The following is an 18,358-nucleotide window of genomic DNA, read 5'->3' on the forward strand; positions in this document are numbered from 1 at the left end:
TTTGTTCAAATGATATCTCTGCTGATTTCTAAAATTACGGACACATCACAAAAGCTGCTTAAAATAGTTAAGTTCCTTTGGATCTCAGGTAAGCGACCCAATAATTTTTCCCTCTTGTTTTACTTTTGCCAAGTACAATATAATTTATAAAAGTACCATGTTAAATTATTCATTATAGAACAAAAAACGTTGAATAAATATATATTTCCTCAGAAGGTGAATCAAACGATAAACTCATGGAAAGCAATAAAAATGACATGAAATATTTGCACCGGTACACGCAGTCGGTGTGATACAAATGGGTCCATGTATAATGTATTTATACTTGGTTTTAAAACGTCTGTTGTCACTTTTATGCTGAAAAAGTTTTTTCCTACGATTTGAGAAAACGCTTGATGACCTCAATCACATATTAAGCAATACTGCTTGCACGAAACGCGTGACTAAAACAGTTGTCCTACTTGTTTAACACCACTCCCGTGCAAGCATTCTGTGACGAAATCAACGGAACCTAATGACTAAGTCTGTTTTCCTACTTGTTTTACTGTACTCCCGTGCTTGCATTCTGCTGTTATCAAAGAATACAATTTTAAGGATGAACAATATGGCGAACTACTACTTCATGGTATACTGCAATCAAGAAAAGATAATATATAACATTTACGGAGGTATTACAGAAGAATTATCCTAGTTAGTTGACTATCGACAGACGAGTCAAGCGCACTAACAGTTCATTTAATTTTGAATGACAAGTTACGCGTTTCGTAATGCAAGGTTCGTCACTTTAAAAAAAAGCCAAATAAAACGAGAGAATGTTTCTATTCTTTAAAAGAATAAAAAACTTTTAGTAAAAGCAAACTACATTAATTTCAGAAACCATATATAAGAGACATTGATGAATTTAAAGGCGTGTCCTATACCGAGTCACTGTTGCATGATATATTGAACTTTCTTTGATTACCAGGTCTGAAACTCCGGCATTGTTTTGCCAACACATGTTGGAATTGAAATACCTGAACACTTTATTAATCTTCGTCATAATTATTTGTCGGCAAGTACACAGCATTTTCATGTATTCTTTGAGCCTGTAATCATAACCAACACTGATGTTTCTTAAGCGATAAAATACGAAAAGGTGAGCAGTATTGATTATGTACCTAGTAATGATAAAATTAGGCAATGACGGAATATAAGGCAATAATGTGTACTTTATTTTTCTGTGAACATTAAGAGGGTATAAGAACTGTAACATCACACGTCTGTCAACGGAAAACCAATAATCGGAGTCATACCTTTAACTTGATTTCTAAATTAACAAAATTACTGATAACATTAACAATTCAGACTTCCTCGTAAACTAAATTCATCACGTCAGAAATGTCAGGAAAGCACGATTCCCGAAGCATGTGAATGGTGGGTGTCGCACATACCCATTTATATTAGTCAGGTTCTTTTTCAGCAGTCCATACTTGCCTTATTAGAGGTTAAACATCCACACCCAGTTGTAATTCAATCACGAACAATGTTATCAATGTGTGTACAGTTTGATTATTTTCAAGGGCTTCTCTTTAAGCAGCTTTTTATCAATGTTTCTGATACGCGTATTCGTATGTTCGTGTTCCCTGTAGAACGTTATCACCCGACCACCGTATCTTATAGATTAGCTTTTATTTTGAAACGTGGAGTCATAATTAAAATCAAACATTTCGGGAGTGTTGAGCGCACATTTAAACATTAAAAACGTTGCTAAAAATTTACAAAAGGCAAAACTGACAGAGCATCACGTTGGCTAGTGATTTTGAATAGTGTACCATTGAATATTTGGGATTATAATAATTCAAAAGCAAGACACTTTGCGCAATTTTTAGTGAATCTCACACTAGCCATTGCTAAAAATTTACAAAAGGCAAAACTGACAGAGCATCACGTTGGCTAGTGATTTTAAGTGGTGTACCATTGAATATTTGGGATTATAATAATTCAAAAGAAAGACACTTTGCGCAATTTTTAGTGAATCTCACACTAGCCATTCCACTTGTTTAAATAATATTTCTCTGTTGCATATTGATATTTGAGCATAAAAATGAAACTGCTTGAAATATGGATACGTTTTGCTATTTTTCTAGGAGTATGTTGTCATATGGTAAGAAACTTACTTATTTATATCAATATGTATATCTATATAACATTAAGATGCGGTGTGTCTACAATATTAGTGTGTTTACAATGATGGTACGAGTCGTCTGCTTGTATAATAAGTATCAACAGTTCCGAGTTTAAGTGGTTGAGAAAGTTTTAGTGAAACATATTTAATTAATAAAACAATTTTATGTTGATATAATAATAATAATTATTATTATTATTATTATAATTGATGATGTTGCTGCCATAATAATAATAATTAACTTTCAATACAGACGTTTGCTTCTACTTCCGAACCTACAACGACAACCACAACTTTACCACCCACAAGTTCATCTTCAATATCGTCTTCTGTGCCATCGACATCACCATCAACATTATCTACCAGTCTTTCAAGTGGAAGTCAAGGAAATACAGCATCACCTTTGGTTACTACTAGTAGCACTGTTAATATCTCTACAAATGTGTTAACAACGACATTACCAACACCTACATCAGCAGCATCTACAGAAACAACAAAAAACATGCCTGCTAATCCTTCTCTAAACTCTTCTTTTAATACTATTACTGACGCAACATCTGCAAAACAAACAACCACTACGATAGCGGCTGTAACAACGAGTATTTCTGTATACCAAACGTCTCCAGTTACAATTACGTTAAGTTCAAGTACAACAAATGCCAGAGCGTCATCACAAACAACCACAACAGCCCCTACAGCACAGACTGGTGGTGCTCCAACAACATTAAATATTACTCAACTTTCTCCTACCAATCCTTCGGCATTGCCAATAACAGACAATTTTACGTCTGCATCAATCATTACCACAACGTTCAATTCTGCAAATTCTACGTACACACCGATGATTTCTCAGACGGCCGCAACAACTCCTTTAAATGCTACGAGAACATCAATTGCTACGACAAAAGCAGCGACATTGACAGCGACTAAAACACAAACACCAGCATCAACAGCATCATCAAATGAACCAACGACAGTGACACCAAAAGAACCCAACCAGACATCTTACCAATCTCTAACCTCGCCTAATAACGGATCTCAATCAGCTTCGACACAACCATACTCAAATAATGCACCATCGGAACCCGCAACAACAGCAACTTCAACAACGTCACCAGTTACGGAGAAACAACAGCAATTTCAATACGATAGGGAACTTGCGATCATTTTCGGTGTTGCGTGCGGAGTGATGCTGATAATCATTGCTGGAATGTGCATTCAACGTATGAGGCGTAAGAAGGAGCAACACCAGTTTATCGTTGGAGGAGATGATATTGAAATAAAATCATCTCAATTTTAGTTTGCTTGATGTGTACATTTGCAGGATGGATTTGCGTCTTTTTTAGTTTACCGTCATGACTATTACAGCTATAAACGTACGAACAGGCTGGTATATGCAATTTTTGACAAATGGAAATCCATCTTAAAGAAGTTTTTGAACATTTTCTGTTTCAAGTCACAGAATCTGTCGTGATCTGTGTGTATATAGATATTATACAAGTATACCAACTCTGACTCATCGAAAATGCTTCTGTGAATATGCAATGTAATATGAGCGTGGGATCGATTGTCTTAGTGTTGTTTAAATTGCATTACCAGAGGAATTCATCACGTGACTATCACAATGGCGACGTCCGTGCCGAAACAGATATTGTTCGCCGTTGTATAATCTTTATTAGTGTTTGTTTATTGTTTTAATTGCCCTAACTGTCCAGCCATATCAGTAAGAAAGTAATTAGCGTTTATTTCGTATTAATATTCGATTATATCTCGGTTTTACTCACTACGAACTTTGTTAGCGGGAGCTGTAATTGTGTGATCCTGCTAAGAAATTTCGTAGCGAGTAACGTCGATATATAGAGTGAATATTAAAGTGACCTTTTCACAGCATGTATGCAAGTTTGTCATTAAATGCTTTTAATCGATCAATGTAAACGTTGGAACTAAACAGCTCCAGTAAAAAACAAAATTAAAGAAAGTAATCCACAACTGGGCTCGAACAACTGTCCCATGGAGTAAAAGTAAAACACTTTAACCACTCGGCCATCCGTGCTCATACAGTCAAGTGTATTTTATATATTATATAATGATAAAAAGACATTGTAATATACAACCATTATATAAGCAATCCTCGTAGTGTCACAAAATATAACGATAACAACAGAACTCTTAATTATTCAATCGTTCGCGTTTGTAACGCTTTATAATTTTCAGTTTTTCAAATCATCAAAAAGATGCATAGAATGAGTATTTTAGAGCATGGTAAATGTTAAGTATGACTGTTTCGTCGCAATTATCATAACTACAACGACAATTTGCGATTCTGAAACTTTTTTTTCAATATTGTCAACTTACCAAAACGTGAAAAGGTCTCTTTCAAACCAAATTAACACTGATCACTTTGTAACGAGTATGGCTGGAAAGTTAGCGGCATTTACAAATTAAAGAAAAGTAATAAACAGTATAAACGGCGAAAAAATACCTATTTGGGCACAGACGTCGCCAACTTGACTTCCTTTATGGCCCTATTCCACTACGAAAACAAGCCCACGATTCGCTACGATTTATTTATTAAATCAGGAAGACTCGTGACAGTCTACGATTCAGTTACCACACTGGTACGATTGAGTTACGACGAATCGTGGGGTTCGGTTGAAGTCTTGCAAATAGGGTCGCGACTTCACTTCGATGTGTAGGAATCTACTGCGACTGTACTACGGACGATGCAGATCGGTCACGACTAAGCTAGGACCTAACCGAACGCACCCATGCATTAGGCGCCAATATCTATTGATATTGATCATTCTTTACAATGTGACCTACATTCTTCTGTGCACATGTACATGTAGGCCTTCGTTTCTTTTTTTGGCGCAAAATCAAAAATGGAAATTTGACGAAGAGCAGCTGTAGTATTTGCACTAGAGCTTGAACATGAACACAAAGTGTATTCTTACTTATCTCCCCCCTGCCCTTGCCTTTTCTTGCCATTTTTATTATAAACAAATTACCTATTATTCATACAAAGCCCTAACAACTGAATGACTAAAAAACAGAGAAGCTATATTTATATACCACACAAATTCTCCGAAAATCGTAACTGTTTCGTAACTAAATCGCGAGAATCTTAGCGGGCTCGCAACTCACTCGGAGTAAACTCGTGAGAGTCTTGACAAAGTCGTAGCTGATTCGTAAACAGATCAAGTAATCACCGATTTCACGATTGAGTCACGAATTACCTACGATTCCATTACGACGCCCAAGAACGCACTACGACGCTGTTACGAGTCAAATGCGATTAAATTCAGTCTTGGATGTCCTGGCCAAATTTTAAACACGTTTAAAATATAGCCACGATTTTTCGGGAGCACACGAGTTGCAGGAATCACTTACGACCGGCCCACGACTAGCTACGAATGAGTTAGGACCTTCGCCGATTGAGCTTCGAATGTCCCCGACCTCAACATATTGGAAATCGGGACAAATCGTGGGGAATCGGGTCGTAGTGGAATACCCCTATAAGATGATCACGTGATTACCTCTTCTGCTGTCTATACATGTTTAATGGGTTAGTGTGACGTGACTCTGATTTGCGGTTCATGACACTGTATGGTCGAAATCCTATGAGTTGGCTCACAAAGTTTGTTTTAGTTTTATAGTAACTCTGTGTAAGAAAATAAAATAAATTGATGGACTACACATTACATCGATTCGATATTGCCTCTTTCCATTCTATCTGTTCAAATGCATAGCCATGTGTATATACATTAAATCTGCAAAGTTGCTGCTGTTTAAAATACTTGTTAGTTTTGGTGCGATTTAATATGAAAATTATGCATGCATGTCATTGTAAATAAAGTCCATATTTTTCCTGAGTTGCGATCCCTGCATTGATTGTGTTTATCGCTGAACACGCGTTTAATTTTTCGCCTAACTTTCGTGGTAGAATGTGAATATATGAACGCAATTTGTATCAATCTATGTAAAGTTGTAATACTATATGTACTGCATTATAAGTATGTTTTTTTGACATTGTAAAATGATTCACAACAAACAATTACTGTTGTTTAATATGTTTATTTTACTAGTAGATCATGTTCACATATGTATATAAAGCCCCCATACATCATGTTGGCGTAAACTAAAAAGTGTGTTAACAAAATGTGATTAATAAAATTTACCTACAATGGTTAAATCCTTGAATATGTCCGAAGATACATATGAACGTGTATCTGTTAATATTTGCACACTTAGTAAGTACCATCATACACTATATACCCGATATACCCGATATACCCGTTGCAATATTACATAACTACTGCATTTTATCAAAAGCAAATACAGACTAGGCTTGCGCGGTTATTGTGAATAAATATGCGACCATTTGACTTTAAGTCGGCGTAAAAAGGAGAATGCACAGAAAAGAGGTCGGTTTGACGTATATGCTTGAACTCATGTAATTGAGCAGTCCGGAAAGGCTTATCTTGAACAACACTTTCCTTCATTGGTATTTTGTTAAATAGAGTTTCTTCAAACGAAAATCGGAATAAAAGCGGAAAGTGTCATCCCTGATAATCCTGTTTGCTCATCTGGGAGAACCCACGTGTATTTAGCCCGGTTTTCCCAGAGACTGGCTGAATTTCATTAACAAGTGTTACTGGTAAAGGCTGTTGACGTATTTTGTATTGATACTGATGTCTGAAATTAAGTTTTTATTGACAACCGTATACGTGAATAAAATGTGCTACTTCATAACATGTCAGGATCAATATTAACAACCATTGTGATCTTAAGAATATAAATTGCTGTAATTTATTTTAGTGATAAAATGTTTCCAGTGTGTTTTATGAAATATATTGTATTAATATTTATTTGCTTATAAAGCCGCTTAAATGTGTGTTCTTTTTATTAAAAATAAATTATCAAACGTAAAAGATGATGTCGCGGATTTGTACCTGACAACAGCCACGTATATCGTTGCCTAACACATCGGACTGCTTTGTGTTTGCGTAGATCACCTAAGTGTCTTTCTGTCTTTTTTTTCAATAAACATCACAATAAACTTGATATCGTAGTTCGTGGCATAATAGTTAGAACCTTGGTCGAGAATAGAACACATCCTATAAAAGGTAGTCATTCAATAAGTACATGGATTGTATAGCAAATGATTAAATTATCGATGAAAAATGGAAAATTAACGTTTTGCAAGTTACTTCCCTTGATATGAAAGTTTTACAATTTATTTCATCTTACTTATTTAGCAGTTGCCTCCCTTAGTAACAATTCTTCATAAATGTAGCATTGATTTACAAGATTGTGACATATGTGCTAATCTTGCATAATGTGCTGTCTAGCCGAGCTACGAGTCAGCAGGTACGAGTACTTTATGACGCCTTTATATACTTATACATTCATCCGATTGTTTTTGTAAGAAGCAGAATGTCCCAGCATGTACTAAGATCCATTTTTCTCGGTGATATATAATTCATATGCATCGCAATAATCGAAGTATTAAGGGAAAACATTTATCGTGAAAATACATGTCAATTAATGGAGTGCTTATGAATAAATCAGTATTTAGTATATTAATAAATAGAATTCGTGTGCGTACATATTTAATATGCATTAACTGAAATGACTTTATAACAATGATCATGAGGATTGGACGTACTATACAATAACCTTCAAATGAATATACCATGCATACATTGATTACCACATTGCTTCTGTTTACCAAAATACTAAGGCGATATCAATTTACTTCTGAGAGTGTAGCTGTCTAATGCCTTAAAATATACAAAAATAGCAATCATACATTGTGGAAACATGAAACATTTTTGATGATAATTGTATTCTGTGTATTAACTGATATTTGAAAACATTTTGTTGAGCCTTATTCACAGAATAATAACACACGTTCCGTGTGTAAGTAGGTTCTACAAATGAAAAGTTTGTAATATGTATTTGAAAGTGACACAAGGAATCTAATTAGCTTGCCCTAACGGGTAGGGAAATAAAAACGTATTGAATATTTTGATATAACAATAAATGTAATTATATTTAATAAAAAAAACATATTTTATGACCCAGGAAGTTTACATAAGAACAAAATTTCTTGCAAACACTCATATCACGAGTTAATATAAGTTTTCTAAAATTAGCTCTCGATAAATATAAACAAATTCCTTCACGGTTATATTTATAAGAAATACATTTTAAGTTGTTTTGATGAAACTTTAAAGTTTACGGTATTGTAAAAACACGAAGGATTTGGTGTGTAAATGGTATTATTTAATATAACGTAATATTTCGTGACATGCAACATAATTTGGTATAATATAACAGTCATACGCAATACATTAACGAATGATTAAAGGCCCTATAAAGGTGACGATCCGTAATTATTAACCGATTTTTAAATATTTTTTTTATATTTTATTTATAAAGGTTATTAAAAAAACAATATATATATGCTATTTGGGCATCACCATAAAAAATGAGCAATATAACTTGTTTTGAGCTCAAAATACAGTGTCCTCCAAGTCAATTGTGTTTACAATCAGTTTATTTACACCGCTGTTTACTCGGGAAAGTGAAAGTGAAAGTGACTCAGGTCACCAAAAATATATCGTTGATTTTCAACGTTTTCCGGTATTATTCACAAAGTAGGTCTCTTCTAAATGGTTAAAACGTTTGTAGTGATCTAATCAGTTACTTTCTGCTGGTAAAAAGTTGTTTAAAATATAATTAAAATTGAGGTTTCTATTTTAGCATACGTCACCGCTTTGAGGCTACACACCACGTTAGTTGCAAAGTTGTAAACATTTCTTCCAATTATGAAACGGTATTTCTTCCATAATTCTTGATAATGTTGCACCTTAGCTGTGTAATTAGCATTTTTTTATGCAAGAATAACTGAAATCCGGTAAAAATTAGACTACTTTATATGCATAATAATTGGATTTGTCACCTTTATAGAGCCTTTAAACAACGGAAGCCATGCAAGTGCATTGTATACATATTACAGCTTAGTGTAGCAAAATACAAAATTATAATCTCAATGCTCCTATACAGCCAATTACTGCTGAATGCATGAACACATAGTGTTTTACCATATTGAAAACGCTAAACAACTAAGTTCATTAATCGAACTTAAAAGTGACATCGCCAAAATTTGCTATAGTTGATCTAATCCCGTTCTCTTGGCGGCTGTTAAACTGAAAGCTCACGGCGAAGTCTTCGGAAGACTTGGAGACCGGTATATCCGGTTTGGATTGAAGGCAATCCCGGGCCGCCTTATTGAAGTCGAACATGTTCACTAAGTCCTTGTGGTCTTTCGTCTGCGTTAGCTTTGCCGACTGTTGCTTCAGTTCGTTCTCTCGTGTCGTCACCAGTTTCATGCAGTCCCGCAACATTGTTCTCTTTCGGTCTATTTCTCTTTCGGATAAATCGAAAAGCTCCCGTTCGCGTTCGTCCACTGAGTCCCGAATTCTATCAAAGGTCTGTCGAATTTGAACGGCAAGCTCGCGCTGTATTTGCTCAACATTGTCAAAAGCTTTCTCGAGCGCGTGGCGTTTTTCTTCGAGCGATTTCTTTTCACTGTCAATTTCGCCAAGTGTCTTATCTATAGCGGGTGAATATTTTTTCATTGCTTCGTCAACATTAATCACTTCATGGCCCGTGGATTCCTTGTGGTCTAGAACCGTACAATCACAGCACACCGGCTGCATACACGGCTCGCAGAAAAAGTTCAGCGGCTGAAGTTGATGCTTGGAACAATACGCAACTTTGGCTTTGCCGATTTGCTTAATGAATGCCACAAGTTCCAGCACCGTGTGATCATTTGGTAATTTCTTAATCTCCAGAGCTGATGCGATGATGCCTTCTCGACAGGTGGGGCAGCTGATTTTGACGGCTACGGGCATAGCGCGAAAGGCGGACGTCAGCGTCTGTCGAAACTCCCCTTCGACCCGAAACATCTGGTTGAGGCAGTCTAAGCAAAAGGTGTGGTGGCACGGGAGCATCTTGGGAACCTTCTCGTCGTCGTCGTAATTCTCCCGACAGATTAAACACTTTAGGAACGTGTCTTCGAATCTCTCCTCGTCTAGAACCAGGTTCCGCTTTCGCTGGTCGGCGGGCTCGAACGGAACCAAATGTCGCTCGGTGTTTGCACCTGAAGAAAGAAATATACGCTGGGCTCAGTATGTCGATTTAATTTATATGTATATTGTTTTCAATAATTAAAACGTACCCGATAAATATGTGCCATTTGTATAAACATCATTATAAGCATCAGTACCAGCATCAGCATCAACAGCAGTAGATGCATTACTATCATCATAATTGTCATTGTCAGTATTGTTATCATCACTATTAATATCACAATAATCATCTTCAACGTTTTCGTTTTGGAATTATCAACGCAAATAGCATAAGTGATAAAATCATCATCATCATCATCATCATCATCATCATCATCATCATCATCATCATCATCATCATCATCATCATCATCTGTATCCATATTGTCATCATAAATATCATCAATATCAGTGCCATCATCACCATCATCATTATCATCATCATCATCATCATCAATATAGTCATCACCACCATCATCATTTTATCATCATCATTGTCGTCGTCAGTATCATCAACAGCAGCATCACCATCATTATCATCACCATTATCGTCGTCTTCGTCAACTATATCATTATAATAATTGTTATACATGCCGTTTAATGCTTTCATGAGGTTTAAAAATGGAAATGATAGCTGTATGGCTTTTGATTTGTGATATTTTTCGAAGAAATATGCGAGAGAAACTTGTTTATTTAAATTATCATAAAAGGTATCATGTAAAGCATCGTTGTCATCACAATCATCATTATCCTCATCACATAATCATCATTATCCTCAACATTATCATCATTAGCATAACAGTCACGTGCATTACTATCGATTCATTATCGGGATCATCAAGAGTAAGACAACGAGTTATTTTGATTCTAATTTAACCGCGTCGTGCGAACATGGGTCTTATGCAATCATAGTATACGGCCAGCGTAGATCCAGACCATCCTGCGTAATGGCGAAGTCTGGGTCTGAAGCCACTATGTCCGCTCCGTTGTCTCATAAGTCAATGGGGAAGCGCCAGACCAGACTGCGCGAATGAGCATGCTGTTCTGGAGCTTCGCTGACCTCAACTGGCATGAAGCCTATTTTCCCGTGATTCGGCTCACTTATACTCATCAGTACCGACATCATAATATACACAGTTTATCGATGAGCAATATAAATAACATGTTAACGTTTGGAAGAACCCAAACAAACTTACTTTCGTCTTTCATTTCGAACTGTTTCAGTTTCTCTGCAAGCTTTCTGTCTTCTTCAGTCGTCATTGCAGTCTCCGAGCTCAGAGGCTGGTCTGAAATTGTACACCAAGTATATGATTTTCTGACATGGACAAACCAATGGTATGTCTACTAGTTCAGCTATGTAGCAAAATCCATAATATACGCGTATTGTGTTACACTCGTCATGAATAACGACCAATTCAATACACGGCGAGCATTGTTCTTAAATTAGTCGGCTGAATTTCCCTGTAGAAAAGGCATTTGCATGGACAAATGCAGCACAATAAATATGGATTATTGCGACGTTTAAATAAACGTACATAGTGCTTATTCAACAAGCAATTAAAGAGCCATAAAGCGCGGTTAAAGATCTACAAAATGCACCACCAAATACAGAGAGCGTTATGCAAAGGCAAAATTTGCAATATCCGGAGAAGTCTTTGTTTGAAAAAGTAAATAATTAGCTCCTGTTATGTAGAAATAAATAACATATCACGTCGTTAAAACAAAAGTTGGTCGCGTTTAAGTTGAGAATACACTCGATTTACTTCCCGCGTTAATTAAAAAAATTGCACTGACCAGGCATGATCAAAGCAGGGCAGTGTCGTTCGATGAATGGCGGTTTCAAACACAATAAAGCAGATCCTTCTTCACATAGGTATCAAACTAAACTGCTAGATAACAGTATAATCGAGGACGGAAACGCCATTAAACAACTTTGAAACATTAAAATGAGCCCTCCCCGTGTATCATTGCATTTAAAGCGTATGACGAGATAGCGAAATTTGACAATGTGCCAACAAACCGGGCGTTTGACAACGACGTAAGAGAATCGTGAAAGATTTTCTTCAATTCATCACTGACACGCGCGCGTAATTTTCGGATGTCACGAGGCATTTGTCATACTAGATGACCTAACTTCGAAAACATTCTCTTGGCTTGTGGAGACTCCACCACATTGATTTAAAAAAGATAAAGATAAATACAAATGCTTTATTTATTAAATTTAAGCGAGATGTATGGTTATAGCTGTTCACACATTATAAATACTCTAAAGTAAAGACTTTTTCATAAAAAGATGGGGTATTAATTAGAGTTGACCAGATATAATAAAAAGAAATGAAGATTTGATAACTGTATAGAAATTAGTATACATTCCCGTTTACAATACAAATGCTTCATTTATTAAAGTTATGCGGGATGTATGGTTACAGCTGTTCACACACTATAAATATCTCTGTTGTTATATAAACCACGATGTTGAGAGTAAAGACTCTATCATAACAAGATGATGTATTAGTTACAGTTGGTCAGGTATAAAAACCAAGAAATGAAGATTTTATAACTTTATAGAAATTATTATACATTCCCTTTTACTAGCAACCCACAAGTATACATATACATCCTATATTTGGCTGAACTTTCATAAAAAATTAATCTTTTATTATGTATGTTATATATGACTACTCTCGTATACCAGATGTTCGATATATTAACATCCATATTTGTTTTCATCAGTATACCAAAGAAGCATATTTATATATTATGCTCGACAACGCTAGCATACCAGATGTCACAATCCTGCCCGGCAGTAATGTCTGATGATTTGAAATGGTCCGCGCTTTAAACTGTTTCAATCTGAATACACTGATTTCACTTCAATTTATTAATTAGGACTTCAAATAAAGAAATTGTTAGATATCCCATTAAAAAGACTGACGTTCAGTATCTTCAATTCGTATAAAGCTTGCAATACAATATTATAAACTGATATTTATAAGGCATCTTGGTGTACTCCAATTACTTTAACACAAAGACCAGTCCAATACTATTTTATTTCAAATGCCTGACATATCAAACTAATTCACACATTTATTACAGAATGCTATTATTTAATAAGGAGTGTATTTTTAACCGGCAGTCAATAAAACTAAAAAATATAAAAATTAAAAAAAAAATTGAGAACCATACAGCGAGGTGGAATAAAACACAATAATATTTGGGATACATTTGGATTATAATCTCGGGATTGACTAAATTGTTCAATGTAACAGGTATTTTACAAGTATGTGTCATTAATGGGAAATTGCGACAATGTTTATAAACGCTCCCAGGTTAGTCAGGCGCTTGAAAGGATTAGAACGGCTTGAGTTGGCGAGGTAAGTAGTTTTCCTTTAGCTTTGTGGGCGTTTTAAATAATCAAAACATTATGTACACAGTTGTTTTAAGGAGTAAAAAGATTGATAGATTCACCAGATAAATGCGATAATGCTTGTTCTTATTATTGAAAGATTAACGAAGGGTAATAAAAAAATAAACCATTTAGATAACTTTGCCTTGCCAGGGCATATTCTCACTAAAAGAGGACTTGGACCGGGGCCCTTCAAGAGAAGGGGATTTGTACGATTAAAACATTGGTTGTGCGATTCTAAGCATATAATAATGGATATCTAGATTATATGGATTCCTTAATGCAAAATGTTGACTTAATATTAAACTTAATTTGAAGGTTAATCATTAAATAACAAAAAGGATTGGAATTAGTATATTGATATCATCACATATTTAAAAACGACTACCATCTTAATAAATAATAACGTTGTTAGTGGCAGCACAATGAATGCACAAGCGTTTTAACAAGCTCGTAATATGAAACATTTATAAGAATAACACAGTTATAAAACGTAAATAAAGTCAATTAAAGCAAATCTGTTTTCGATAGATTAAATTGTTACTGTGATCTACGCAATTTTATAGCTTTAATACTCGAGAGCATTAACCGCTCAACAAAGCGACGTAGGAACGCGTTTAAATTCCTAATCCCTGGATTTGCTTGTTCTCATAACGCGCTTGCATTCCATCCCCCAGGGTCAACGTCGAGTCAATAGTTGTTGTTTTTTCTATCCGATTGAACCAATTGCAAGCCATGCTTTGCACAATGATGATGACGACAACGACAAACATGAAGGGTGTGATACACGTAGTGATGATGACAATGGTTTATGATGTCAATTATCAGGATGAGGATCATACATATCATATGATGACGATGGCGATGATGTAGAGTGTATTCGTTGATTTCCGTATAATATCTTATTATGATTTCCGTCTACGATTGATTTGATTGAAATTTATACTATTTCGTGTTATTTGACATCATACAAATGATGTCACGTGATTACAGAAATGACGTTCACTACTGATGTGAACAAGTTGTTGTTTCTGTATTGTTTCGCTTCACTGTATTGAGTTATTTAATTTTATTGCTTGGGTTTTGTTGTTAATTACATGTAGGTCGAATATTTAAAAAAAACTATAAGGCATTTCTCATATTGAAAAAAAAATCACAAATGGTCCTAAACACCTTGGCAACAGGGCCTTGTAAAGTGATCATTTCAAGCGAGCTAGAGTAATATGATCAAGTTATAATTCAATGGTATTCGCCACTCACTTATCGCATAGCATGAAATAGCATGATCATGAGAGCATTTAGATGATAATGACGATAACATTTGTTGCGTTAACGTTGTGTAAATGTTTGTTCTCATTTCATTAAATTCCTCACTTTATAAATGTCTAAATTTAACTGCTTTCATATGGATTTCTTATTGCACAACTGTTTTGTGTAACTGTAACATGTGTTGCTCAATGAACGCCTTTGTTGTCGCGCCTTTTGTTAGTAACTCCTCATTCTATTATATGTGCGGATTGCGAAGTGCATATCGTTTAGCAAGAAATAATGAAAACATACTATCCGATGTTCATTTGCTTATACTCATGCACGTTTGTAATAACAACACAAATTTACTATTTATATGTACAAGTAGTTATATTGACCGAAAACCTGACTAAGCTAGACATTTGCTTTTCTCAGACGGAGAGTCCACTAGGCATAAATGGGTTAATAGTCTACTGTGGGCTATCATAATATTAAGAGGTGATGGATAGACAAAACATCTACGTCTAACAGAATGGAAAACCGGCGTGCTATTGTGCATTGTATAGGGGATCTTTGGCATTACACATATGGAATATTACTTGAAATAATAGTTTATGCATTCAACGTAACAATCTTCTCACGAACAGAACAAAAGCCGTTATCAAAAAATAACGATGCAATACTCTTAAAAATCCTAAAAGCAAATACTAATCTTGTTTTGATTGTAGAAGATTAAAATATAGTTGCATGTTACTGTATCGTAAAAGAGAGCAACCATATTAATATTTAGTGCACACATCTTTTAATTGATACTGTCATTAACAAACCTTTTAGAGAAAATCTTTTTGCTTTCGCGGTGATATAGACTTATATCTTCTCGGTAAAAGTAGATAATTGATTTATGAAAGAGCGTTTGCTGGAGTGAAAAAGACTTAATATATCACCCAGATCCTACACGCTATATGCATCCTTCGCGAGATGTAAATATCTTATCATGTGCAGTAAGACAAAGAAACAGAACTGAAAATATCATGTGCTATTTTTTATGAAATACTACACGTATTATTTAAATGGAAGGTTTACCTATACACTATAAGCAGCGTCATGCGAAAATGTGTCTTATGCCACATCCGCCTCAAGGAGCTTCAGGCAAGCCTGCGCATTCGCAACGGCTGGTATAGAGCTACATTGTCCGCTGATGGGGCCAATAAATATTGCAGGAATTTATAGCGGACACAGGCTGATCCGGAGCTACGCTGGCCGCACATGGCATGAGACCCATTTCCGCATGACGCAACTCATACATGACATGTACATGCATACTAAAAGTAATACCGTCCACAACTTATGACCCAATAATAGTCGACATTACAATCGTTTTCAAAAATAGATTGTAATGTTCAGTTTGTAATGCCCGTATATTCAACTAAGTGATTAAATACGAGATCAGTTGCATTTTTGAAATAGTTATGTTTTAGTAAACAGTTTTGAGAACATACATGCGGATAAGAATGCGAACTTTATATCAGACTTTTCTTATAGGTGTTACAGCTTTGTACGTTTTCGGTCAAGCATGATAACGTCATCTTGTTAATTCATTGAAACAGCTATGTATTTGAGAAACCGGAAATTAATTATAGATAATTTAAGTAGTCCATGCGTGTTTAAAATTATTTAATTAGACTTAAACGCGAAATAGTAATAGACTTAAGGATGGGACTACATGTATGTAAAATAATAGTAAATGTTTTGCAAATAAAGACATACTTTTCGAAAGATAATCATTGAAGATACAGATTTATGGAGAATGTTTGGTCAGCTCGAAACTTAAAAGAATGTCGTTGGTTTGTTTCAAACTAGCCTGTTAAGTAGAACGTCTGTATTTTTTTTTAACATTTCGCTTTTCTTTCGATTTCTGTTTATGACAGCCGGAGACTTCGGAGCTTTTCCTTTCAGCTCATCGGTAACAGCAAAAGTGTACTAATTCGGGAAGAATCGTCAAAACGGGCGAGTCAACAAAAAGGCCAGAAAAGACCAACATTATTTTTCTGTACATATATCATTTTTTTTATTGATTTCGTTGCTTTTTCTGTAAAAATTACCAGTACCGACTGATTCTTATTTTGTTAATGTTAACCACCACTCCCCCCACAAAACATTACTTTTCGAACAGAGATATATTAACAATTTTTTAAGGAACCATATTCAGGAGTTTTAAATAAAATTACATATTAATTTCTTTAGGTTGTTTAGCAAGAAGATGTATTAATATGGACCCCTGTGGTATTGAATCAACATTACGTTGGCATTAGCAGTAAAACATTAGCGCCAACGGATGTTTAATTTCCCTTTATACGTGTTGATAAACGCAAATAGATCGACTGGTTTGAACTCTTCCAGTGCTGGAACCGAATTTTGAAGGCCTTTGCAAACAGTTTGGATCCAGATGAGACGCCACAGAACGTGGCGTCTCATCTGGATCCAAACTGTTTGCTATTCTGATAGTATTGTTTGAAAAAAAATCGAAGAAAATGCTAATTATAGAAATTCAGCAGACGACATTTTAGCAGACGACAAATTTCCCAGCATGCAAATGGTTTATTATAGAAAGCCTTCCATACAACAAAACTTTTATATAACTCATAGAAGCATTATTTTGAATGCTCAAAAATAGAGTATTTGATCTTTCCACCTCATATCTTTCTTTCATATATATATATATATATATATAATATCAATATAAACCAAACATAACATGCACACAATTCATGAACACTGTTACACTGTAAGTGTAACACGTTGTGGTATTGAATGTCATCTACACTTGCTTAAAATTGTCTGTCCGATCAGCAATTTAATGTATGCAATTTTCACCTACCTTAAATCACACCCTATCTTTCACTCTCGGCTCGGATATATAGCTTTAAAGCATAGACAATTTACGATCATTACCCATAGTGTATCGATATAGACGTGTACGTCATGTTGATCCCATAGACTAGCAATACACTGTACATGCTTAACGTAGATAGAACCGTATGAAATTAAATAAATTAAATGCTGAAAGAAAACTTTTACTCTTACCTCACATATGTAAATGTTTGACAATCCCTGTTAATAGTTTACACCCACGGACGCTTGATACTCGGCCTTAACGCAATTTTGTATTTAAAACAACCGTTTATGTGATTCATACAGCAGACAAAGTATACCATAAACAGACGATATTTCGTTTGTAAGGAATTCGCTCATTGGTTGAAATTTATAAACCAGTTTTACTGCGCGCCGCCATCAATAATGCACTGTGTCGGGTTAATTTATACGTGGAGGCGCTGTCGAGGTTGCATGTGTTCGTCCTTGGCCATGTTGGGCCCTAACGCCACGTAAATTCGTCTTATTACA

The 18,358-nt window shown here is 35.2% G+C and overlaps 2 protein-coding genes across 4 annotated transcripts; one reads left to right on the forward strand and one right to left on the reverse strand.

The window, feature by feature from the left end:
• The first annotated feature begins 1,645 nt into the window (after window positions 1–1,645).
• On the forward strand, window positions 1,646–6,036 carry LOC127877229 (uncharacterized). Its single transcript, XM_052422910.1, has 2 exons — window positions 1,646–2,143; window positions 2,418–6,036. The coding sequence occupies exons 1-2, from the start codon at window positions 2,084–2,086 to the stop codon at window positions 3,462–3,464; spliced, it is 1,107 nt and encodes a 368-aa protein (XP_052278870.1). The 5' UTR covers window positions 1,646–2,083; the 3' UTR covers window positions 3,465–6,036.
• Window positions 6,037–8,423: 2,387 nt separating this feature from the next.
• LOC127877227 (tripartite motif-containing protein 59-like) lies at window positions 8,424–18,235 on the reverse strand. Of its 3 annotated transcripts, none has more exons than XM_052422909.1 (3): window positions 17,835–17,858; window positions 11,499–11,588; window positions 8,424–10,334 (listed from the first exon to the last, which is right to left on the reverse strand). In XM_052422909.1, exons 2-3 carry the CDS (start codon window positions 11,560–11,562, stop codon window positions 9,304–9,306), a joined length of 1,095 nt encoding a protein of 364 aa, XP_052278869.1. In that variant the 5' UTR covers window positions 11,563–11,588; window positions 17,835–17,858; the 3' UTR covers window positions 8,424–9,303. The 3 variants fall into 3 exon arrangements, with proteins under 3 accessions (XP_052278869.1, XP_052278867.1, XP_052278868.1); XM_052422907.1 differs by lacking the exon at window positions 17,835–17,858 and adding an exon at window positions 12,097–12,252; XM_052422908.1 differs by lacking the exon at window positions 17,835–17,858 and adding an exon at window positions 18,041–18,235 and having other exon boundaries at window positions 8,425–10,334.
• Between the last annotated feature and the right edge of the window lie 123 nt (window positions 18,236–18,358).

The sequence above is a fragment of the Dreissena polymorpha genome, chromosome 4 (assembly GCF_020536995.1).
Source record: "Dreissena polymorpha isolate Duluth1 chromosome 4, UMN_Dpol_1.0, whole genome shotgun sequence".
In the NCBI taxonomy this organism is placed as follows: Eukaryota; Metazoa; Mollusca; class Bivalvia; order Myida; family Dreissenidae; genus Dreissena; species Dreissena polymorpha.

Coding starts and splice junctions, on each gene's coding strand:
- LOC127877229 (XM_052422910.1), top strand. CDS start 2,084: ATGAAACTGCTTGAAATATGGATACGTTTTGCTATTTTTCTAGGAGTA. Junction 2,144..2,417: donor TAGGAGTATGTTGTCATATG/GTAAGAAACTTA, acceptor CTTTCAATACAG/ACGTTTGCTTCTACTTCCGA.
- LOC127877227 (XM_052422907.1), bottom strand. Junction 10,335..11,498: donor GTTCGAAATGAAAGACGAAA/GTAAGTTTGTTT, acceptor TTCTTTCTTCAG/GTGCAAACACCGAGCGACAT.